Raw genomic sequence first — 8129 nt, forward strand, 5'->3', positions numbered from 1 at the left:
CAAGGTTATCATCTCAAGTATGCTTGTGACAACTCAGTGGTGCTTTCGGGACGAGCTTGAACACTAGTAACTATCTCCGGGGTTCCCTGAGAGTCCCATTCCATAACTTGACTAAGATGGGAAGCAATGGCCCAAAGGCTACGCGTAACATAGAATCCCTCCAAGAGGCGGTTTTATATTTCGGCGCCCTGTGATCCTATCTCGTGATCAAAGAGTGGCACACAGCTCCGTGAATGTTCCTAAAGAGTGAGGCCTGTTTCAAAAAGAGCCTCGTGGATAACTATCGGGCGAACCTTCGTCACCGAGGCCGTTTTATGACAAATGTATAGCTACCAAAAAGTGACTTGGAGAAGAGTCTCCTTAATAGGGTCTTTTACGTCGAGAGACCTCTTATCATATAAACGCATCCGCATTTCAATAAGTCCTTCTTCGCTTAAGATATACGATCCTGTAGAGATCTGTATGGCTGACAAGAGAAATAGCCGGATGCCAAGGGACGAAGAGTTTGGATGCTCGAGGTCGTAGTCCTGATAAGTATTAAGTATATCCCGTGATGCTCGGGAAAATAGAAGGGCAGTGAGGTGCTTACTAAGTATGAGAGACTCGGGAACGGCATATGCTACGGCTGCGCAGAGGGATAAGAGGAGGGTAAGATTCCTAAGGGCATCGACCTATTCCCGCTCATCATCAGCCGCAAAACAGCATGAGACTTGTGCGAAGCCCGTGCTGCCAAGAATGAGGAGCCACATGTCGTTTTCGGGGGTACAAACGACGAGGCTCTCACGGAATGGGCTTCTCACCCCAACGTCCGTGTTATTGTGTCCACTAGCGGAGGGTGGGAGACATGTAGTGATTTGCAATCGACACCGCCTCGTCAGACGGGGTGGCAACTAGTAACCCCGTCAGGAGGTCTAGATGCCCCCTGATCGCGGCTTGCGTTTGGATTGCCGGCCGTGTAAGTACTGGATTTGCGGAGATGCCGTTGAATAACGGAGTGTTGGCAACTGGGCATAAGGGAGTTCCCGTCACTTCTGGGAGTGATGGGCTGTTGACTATCAAAGGTGAGATATCGGCCGGAGATGATGAGCCTAGGTGCTCTCTCGGATGATTGTCTCTCGATATGACCGGCTTCGGGCCCCGTTTCTTTGGCGTTGAGTATTGGCAAAGTGTATTTGCTACGTGGCAGTTGTTACAAGTCGGCAAGCCGTCGCACTTGTAATTTCCCGTAAGCAACAAGTGTTGCTTTCTCATCTATAAATGCCTGAGACTATATTACTCACCTTGACTTTGCGACGACGGCATTGCCTACAGTCTCGCTTTGGAGGCATTGAGTTGGTAATTTGACCATGTTGGTGGAGCAGCAAGTAAGAAAATTCATATCGGACAATTAGTATTGCATTTATATTTGCCATCTTCTGAGCGTACTAAGTGGGGCTTTATTAGTATATACAGCAGATACTGAATTTGGTGAACCTCAAACTACTTTATTGATACCTTTTTAATAGTAACGTTATGCCCTAAGTTAGATTAAGGTTAGGCTATAACTGTAAGTGGGGTGTCACTATGTTAGATACGCACAAATACGATGGGGTGAGTGCATTAGAGTGTGGACCAGAATGTGGTGATCTGATTAATTATTGACTTGATTCTTTGATCAGTCTGTAGGGGAGGGGTTTGTTCATTTCCCGGAGCAAATTGATCCAAATAAGGCAACAATCGCTCCACAAACTACAGAAGCTGGTCCACCGCTAACGAGTCCAGCAGCGAGAGTACTATTTGTAACACCAGACTAGTACGAGGGAAGTAAGGGCAGAATTTAGGGTCTTCAAACCTCGATAGAGCTTCCCACGTTGCCATGAGATTGACACATGTTGCTACCATAGCGGTAAGAGAAAGGTTTCGCTGTAACAGACAGTCTCAAACCCTCCTTCAACTCTCGTCTCCATACCTTTGTCTCCTGTGTATGCCCATGACATTCAAGGTTCTCAGCATCAGGGTTTCGACTCCCCAGATACATCTCATTGTCAATAGCTGCAGTCGACATTGGTTCCTTGATGAACAGTGTTGATGAGGAATTGAAGAAACAACAACTCAGCGGTGAACCAAGGACTTTATGCGTGTTTCCTGTCTGTTATCATCTTTCTTGTCTCGCTTTCTTTCTTCAGGATAACGATGAAAGGCTGACACGGCAACCCGCTAGTTCGGTAGTTAACTAGTACCAAAATGGGGGGGAAAAGTGCGAGTGGCGATCCGTGCTAACCTGGGAATATCTCAGCCAATATCTATGGAGAAGCGGCTACCTCGCGTTCTTTTGGGCGAAATAAGCCAGATCAGTCCGGGATTGATTCCGAAGACTTGGAGATTGGCCGTTCCTGATACTCACAGGGTTGGCTTGTTTGGGATGTGCTTGGTCCTGTTGGGCCAGAAGGGCGCTCGCTGCTGTGGAAGCAGTAGTTGAAAGCATTGGCGCAAGGTTCGAGGCTTTCAGTGGCTCGGGTCTTCCAGTTTTCTGGCGCTTCCTAGACCGGCCTTCCCTTCTTGTCATAATGCTGAACGAGGATCTCTGATCTATAGCCAAGAATCTCCCTTTGTCGAATTCGGCTACCATATCTTGTACGTAGTCTCGGACCAATCTTTCGATGATGTCATGTCGATGAGGCGTGGCCGCGATGATTTTGGGAAGTCCGTTGACCATAGCATCAAAAATTTCATCCTTCAGTTCGCGGATTTGACTGGGCTTCAGAGCAAAGAAACAGGATATTGTGAACAATGATGCAGTGTAGAAAGCTCTTTTTGTCGACGCTTATTCTCATCATTATCCTCCTTCTCATGGTAAATGAACATTAGCATACGTCTGATGCAACGAAATTTGTGGTGGCGATCCGGGCCCTGCGAGAGAAGTTTAAGTTCTGCAAAGAATGAGTTGAGAATCAAGTTTTGTTGCACTAAGAAAGGAATGGTGCTTGCCTGCTACGTAAGGTCACCTAGGGCGATGAAATTGACGTGATTGTAGCGGACTGTGTGAGAGAAGGAGGCATTGAAAGCTGGCTCGCCGATATATGGGAGATAGAGAGCAGACAGACCTATTGAGGTAAGAGTGCTCGCAAACGAGACGGAAGGCGTGCGAATTTCTGAAAGTAGCATAGTATCTTACGTGGATAGACGGGGGCCGTCAAACATGTGACTAGCTACTTTGAAAAATTGGCAAAATGCAAGCCGAGTCACTACATACGGACAAGCGTGGTTTTGGTGGTCAAGAATCCCCCCCCTGTAACAGAATAATCCGCAGTCACAAGGGCAGGCAACAAAGGGCATAATTGAATTGAACTGACTGATCCTAGGTAACGAGGGACAAGGGGGTCTATTATGTACTCATACATTCCCTTAGTTACATACAATATGTGTGCCTCAGATATAGGGGTCGGAAGGGTCTCGTTCAGCTACTCAGCTTGACCGTAAAAGCTGTCCGCCACACCATTTCCTCCCCACCTTCTGGCATAGAATAACCAGCGATTGCGAGGGGGATTGGGGATTTGTGGGTAAGTTAGCGATCAGAGAATGGCCGACGGCCCGGAGTAATGCCACGAACTGCCTCTTTCAAACTAGCGCAAGACTCTTGGTCCAAGCATCCGATTTATTACTAAATAGCGAACATCGACTGTTACTGAGATGCCTGAAAGAAGCTCATGAAATTGGTAGTCTAAACTTCGACCGCCAAAGCGTTTCGTTCCCATCACTTGAACTACTAGCTTGGCTCAATTGAAGCAACCAGTACATCTTTATCGACTCTACCATCATGCCGAATACCCCGGGCAGAGAATCACTTATTCCATTCCCTTCTAAACACCGGGTCTTTATCCTCACAGACATAACAAATGAACCTGACGATAGTGAGTCCTTCTGCCGATATCTGACCTACTCGAACCAGTTCAGGACAGAGGGTGTTGTGGCTGTAACGTCGGTATGGCTGCCAGCCTCGGTCGCGCCCCACAAACTACTGGAGATTGTGGACGCGTATGAGCAGGTCGTCAAGAACCTCAATGCCCATGCTCACCCGAATTTTCCTTATCCTTCGGCCGAGGAGGTCGGAGGATTGATCAAGTCCGGCCCACCCGTAAGTTTGAGCCTGTCTTATTGGGGTGCAGCACGATGCAGAGCTAACATTCTATATGTATATGGTATGGCCGCTGTTGGCGATGATATTCCACTCAGCGAAGGCGGCGAGCTACTTCTTGAGTGCTTAACATCATCTGACACAGATCCTCTCTGGGTGCTCGTCTGGGGAGGCACCAATGTTCTAGCTCAAGTTTTGCATCGCATTCGCCATCGATCGGACGCAGCCGAGTTGCGTTCCAAGCTTCGTGTGTATACAATTTCCGATCAAGACGACTCTGGGAGTTGGATACGACAGCAATGGCCAGATATATTTTATATCTGTTCCATTCATGGCTGGAATCAGTACAGCAATGCGACATGGCCAGGTATTTCAGCTAACGTGGATGAAGGTGGCCCTGATCCCTGTAAAGTGACCCTGGACTGGGTGAAAGAGAATGTGCAGCTTGGACCGCTTGGTGCAGTATACCCAAAGCCTGCATATATCATTGAAGGAGACACACCCACATTTCTCTATCTTATGCAAAACGGCCTCAACGTGCCTGAAGAGCCGTCATATGGCTCATGGGGTGGCCGATATATCCCGACCAATGTCAGCGACAAGGGCCTACCCAACAGGGGACACTTCTGCGACACTACAGACACAGTTATTGGTCTGAACGGTCAGAAGTTCAGTACCAGCAAGGCTACCATTTGGCGATGGAGAAATGCTTTCCAAAACGACTTTGCTGCAAGAATTCAGTGGACTTTGACCTCGGACTTTAGCAAGGTTAATCACCCGCCTGTTGTAGTAGTCAACGGAGACATTGGGTATAAGCCCTACTATCTCGAAGTTGATGCTGGATCGACTATCACAATCGACGCCTCCGAGACTTACGATCCCGACGGTGATAAGTTATCGTTCAAGTGGTTCCAGTACCGAGAGCCCAGTTCAACGCAGACGTTTCACGACTCCGATGTGTCCGACCTTGAAGTCAACGTGCTGGAAGGCAGTGATGGCAGCAAAGCTGAGATTATCGTTGCGCCGCCGGAAAAGTCTTGTGTCGTTGTCAGGGATCAAACATCACTCCAAAGGGGATTGCTTTTACACCTGATTCTGGAGGTCACGGATGCAGGAACGCCGCCTTTGACGAGCTATCGCAGGATACTGATTCAGCCGATTAACCGTCAGTGCAAGGGAGCCGGTACTGTACGCTGAGGAAATTGCGGCTATTACTAAATAGCATGAATCATTGAAAGCACGCCCTCCCCACATGTTATTCATCATGATGTGAGTGTTATGATACACCATTATAGGAGAAGAATATATCAAGTCTTTTGCCATATGCATTCTCACAGACTTTACTATATACTGTGTCTTGCGTACCATTTACTGGGACTGCATGGACTGCAGGTAACTCTTACATTCTGTTGACGTTCCTTCGGTACCTAAAACCTCTAACGCCTTTGAATTCTCTTTCAAGTAGCCTGATCACAATTTCTTTTAAGCAGACTCCTGCTGTTTCGGAGGGTCGGTACTTACGTTTCCATATTGAATGTCTCGAAATCATGAGAAAATGGGCCGCTCGCTTATCATGTACATTATTAGTACTTAGCCTTTAAGCTTAAATAATTTATCGAAAATACCCTAGAGCCTAGACAACGGGATTTTTATATAGCCTAAATTCAAACCGTGGAGCTTCAAGCAGGTAGGTGGGCCGATTAATAATTGGGAAAGCATTTTAACTCACAGTCATATAAGTCGCATTCGTTTAGTCTACCAGAAGTCTCATGCGTAGAATAGTCAGAGAGTTAGTTAATATCGCCGAAAACTATTTGGCCGAGAGATTCCACTAAAGAAGGTATGTAGGCAGTTTTCAGTCGCGTTTAGTGTAGTTTCGCTTCTAAGGCCTGCTCTGGCAAATAATGAGCGACTACTCCCTAGAAACAGTTTGTCTGAGGTCGGCATTATTGCGGAACCTCTATTATGTATAGTACAATCTACAAGCCGCTAATAACTCTGATCTTAATGACTCGCTACCCAGTCTTGTTTCCAGGTCTATCCCAGCAATTACTCACACTGGGACCTCGCGTCGAGACCCCGGATTAGTCATATGCCCCTCTCACTTGTATTATCGGCGGAACACATACTTTACTAAGGTAACCCAGAGAGTCTCGCGGCCCCGTTCTATCATTTTTACAAAGGAATATTCTCTTAGCACCTATAAAACTGAGAAGGGTCTACTGCTGCAGGGATTCAGCGAACCCATAAGGAGATCAAGAAGTTTTGTGATCTGTACAAGAGCTGCACTCTTCTTGGCCGTGTGGCATAGAATCAAAATCAAGCGGGTTACTATTATTTTTGCAAAACTATAAGTAGAAAAGTACTCCATGTAATAGAGCGCACGGAAGGTCTATGTGCAATGGACAACGTCCTGCCAACGTCCTGTCAACCTCGTACTGTCCGTTAACACAACGGTGTTAACATGCATGTCACTCCATGTGTAAAGAAAGATCCTCAGCGTTTCCCCCGAGCCGAAAGCATCGAGACGGGCAGAGGCCGAAGAATTCTCGACGTTGTGATCCCCTTATCCATGGAATTGGGCAGAAGCAGATGCAAAGGCGTTTGGCAACCTGTTATCCCACTTGAAGAACTTAGACGCAGACCATTACCTTATTGTTCTTTAAAGCATTGAGATGTGAGAATAAACTCAAACCCAAGCCTCAAACAGCATCACCAGTTCTTCGTCTGGGGGAGAGAGGGGCTATGCAGACGAAACAACCTACCTTTACCGTCATCCTTACGTCGTCTAGGACTCCTAATTTCAGTTATTCTCTCGGCCTCCCTCTTCAACTCTTTCATTTGATAAACTCATCTTCCGCTTTCATTCCCACACTGCTAAAATGGGTATCGATGATTTCAGCTACAACTTGGGCAACGTAGCGGCCGTTAAGGCCCATAAGGCCCCTGTCACTGTAAAGATCGAGCCAAACCTTGCTCGATCTGCAAATGGCTACACTGATCGTGATCAATTGGCGCGATTGGGCAATCAGCAGGGGCTCAAGGTATGGTGTCTTATGGGCAGCCTTCAACCTTTATTATATTACTCTCTTTTTATTAGTAACCACATTTCTTAAGTAGCGTAACTTTAGCCTTATATTGATTCTCAGTTTTAGTTATACCATTCTGATTACCTAGAAAGCTGTTAAAGTTCTTTTTACTTAGGGCCTCAATAACGGTAATACCCTCAGTGTTATCTACAGTTTCCTTATTATCTAGGTCAGCAACTTTAGCATCTTCCCTATAACATGCAAGCTAGCCTCTATAGCTCTTATATCTACTAGATAATACTACTGGGTTGCCATAATGGCATTACAATCTTGCGCTGAGTTCTTAAGCTACCTTATAGGGATACTAACAGTCAGCGGTTGGCAAGGCTTTATTGCTTCCAGTGCGCTTCTCACTGGAAATATAATTTTAGGTCAGACTTCTTTAAAAGATTACAGCTTTGAACCTAATCATTAGTAAGGCATTTTGCTCTTTTAGGCCATATTAGCTTTTGCTTTTTTATGAATACCCTCGTCAGTTCGGCGCTACCTAAGTTTGAGGGTTTAATTCTAGTCTTGCACGTCTTGGGCTTCTTCGCAATCCTTATTCCTCTTGTTATTCTGGGGCCTTACGGGGATAGCAAAGAGATCCCCATGACCTTTATAAATAATGGCCTATGGCCACCTTAGGGATTTTCCTTTATGGTTGGTATAATGGATAATATTTTTGCCTTTATCTGCACTGATGCCGCCTTTTATGTATATTTACCCGGTTTGAAAGCTTGATTATATGCAACCGGTGGTAGTCCTTACTTACTGTATTGCAGATATCTAAGGAAACTGTAAAACCGTCTGTCGTGGTTCTCGCTTCTATTCTCCTGAGTCTCGTTATTAATAGTACTTGCGGTTTTACTATAATTATTATTATGGTTTTTTGTATAGGTAACTGTAATAAACATATTACCTCTAGTCCAGGCCTGCTAGAGGAA

The 8129-nt window shown here is 46.0% G+C and overlaps 4 protein-coding genes across 4 annotated transcripts; 2 read left to right on the plus strand and 2 right to left on the minus strand.

Moving 5' to 3' along the window:
• Window positions 1-874: 874 nt before the first annotated feature.
• FOXG_17717 (uncharacterized protein) lies at window positions 875-1348 on the minus strand (the record flags this gene model as incomplete). The annotated part of the gene is made up of 2 exons (XM_018397718.1): window positions 875-1175; window positions 1281-1348. The coding sequence occupies 2 exons, from the start codon at window positions 1346-1348 to the stop codon at window positions 875-877; spliced, it is 369 nt and encodes a 122-aa protein (XP_018258852.1).
• A 477-nt stretch (window positions 1349-1825) lies between these two features.
• FOXG_17718 (uncharacterized protein) lies at window positions 1826-2695 on the minus strand (the record flags this gene model as incomplete). Its single annotated transcript, XM_018397719.1, has 2 exons — window positions 1826-2050; window positions 2384-2695. 2 exons carry the CDS (start codon window positions 2693-2695, stop codon window positions 1826-1828), a joined length of 537 nt encoding a protein of 178 aa, XP_018258853.1.
• A 1121-nt stretch (window positions 2696-3816) lies between these two features.
• FOXG_17719 (uncharacterized protein) lies at window positions 3817-5438 on the plus strand. The gene has a single exon (XM_018397720.1). It carries the CDS (start codon window positions 4181-4183, stop codon window positions 5309-5311), a length of 1131 nt encoding a protein of 376 aa, XP_018258854.1. The 5' UTR covers window positions 3817-4180; the 3' UTR covers window positions 5312-5438.
• A 1558-nt stretch (window positions 5439-6996) lies between these two features.
• FOXG_22955 (uncharacterized protein) lies at window positions 6997-7158 on the plus strand (the record flags this gene model as incomplete). Its single annotated transcript, XM_018403367.1, has 1 exon — window positions 6997-7158. A coding segment is annotated over one exon (162 nt), but the record flags the coding sequence as incomplete, so codon positions are not given.
• Between the last annotated feature and the right edge of the window lie 971 nt (window positions 7159-8129).

Source organism: Fusarium oxysporum, genomic scaffold (genome assembly GCF_000149955.1).
Source record: "Fusarium oxysporum f. sp. lycopersici 4287 supercont2.92 genomic scaffold, whole genome shotgun sequence".
Taxonomy (NCBI): Eukaryota; Fungi; Ascomycota; class Sordariomycetes; order Hypocreales; family Nectriaceae; genus Fusarium; species Fusarium oxysporum.

What these genes read in the sequence shown, in the direction of transcription:
- FOXG_17719 (XM_018397720.1), top strand. Translation starts at nt 4,181, where the DNA reads ATGGCCGCTGTTGGCGATGATATTCCACTCAGCGAAGGCGGCGAGCTA.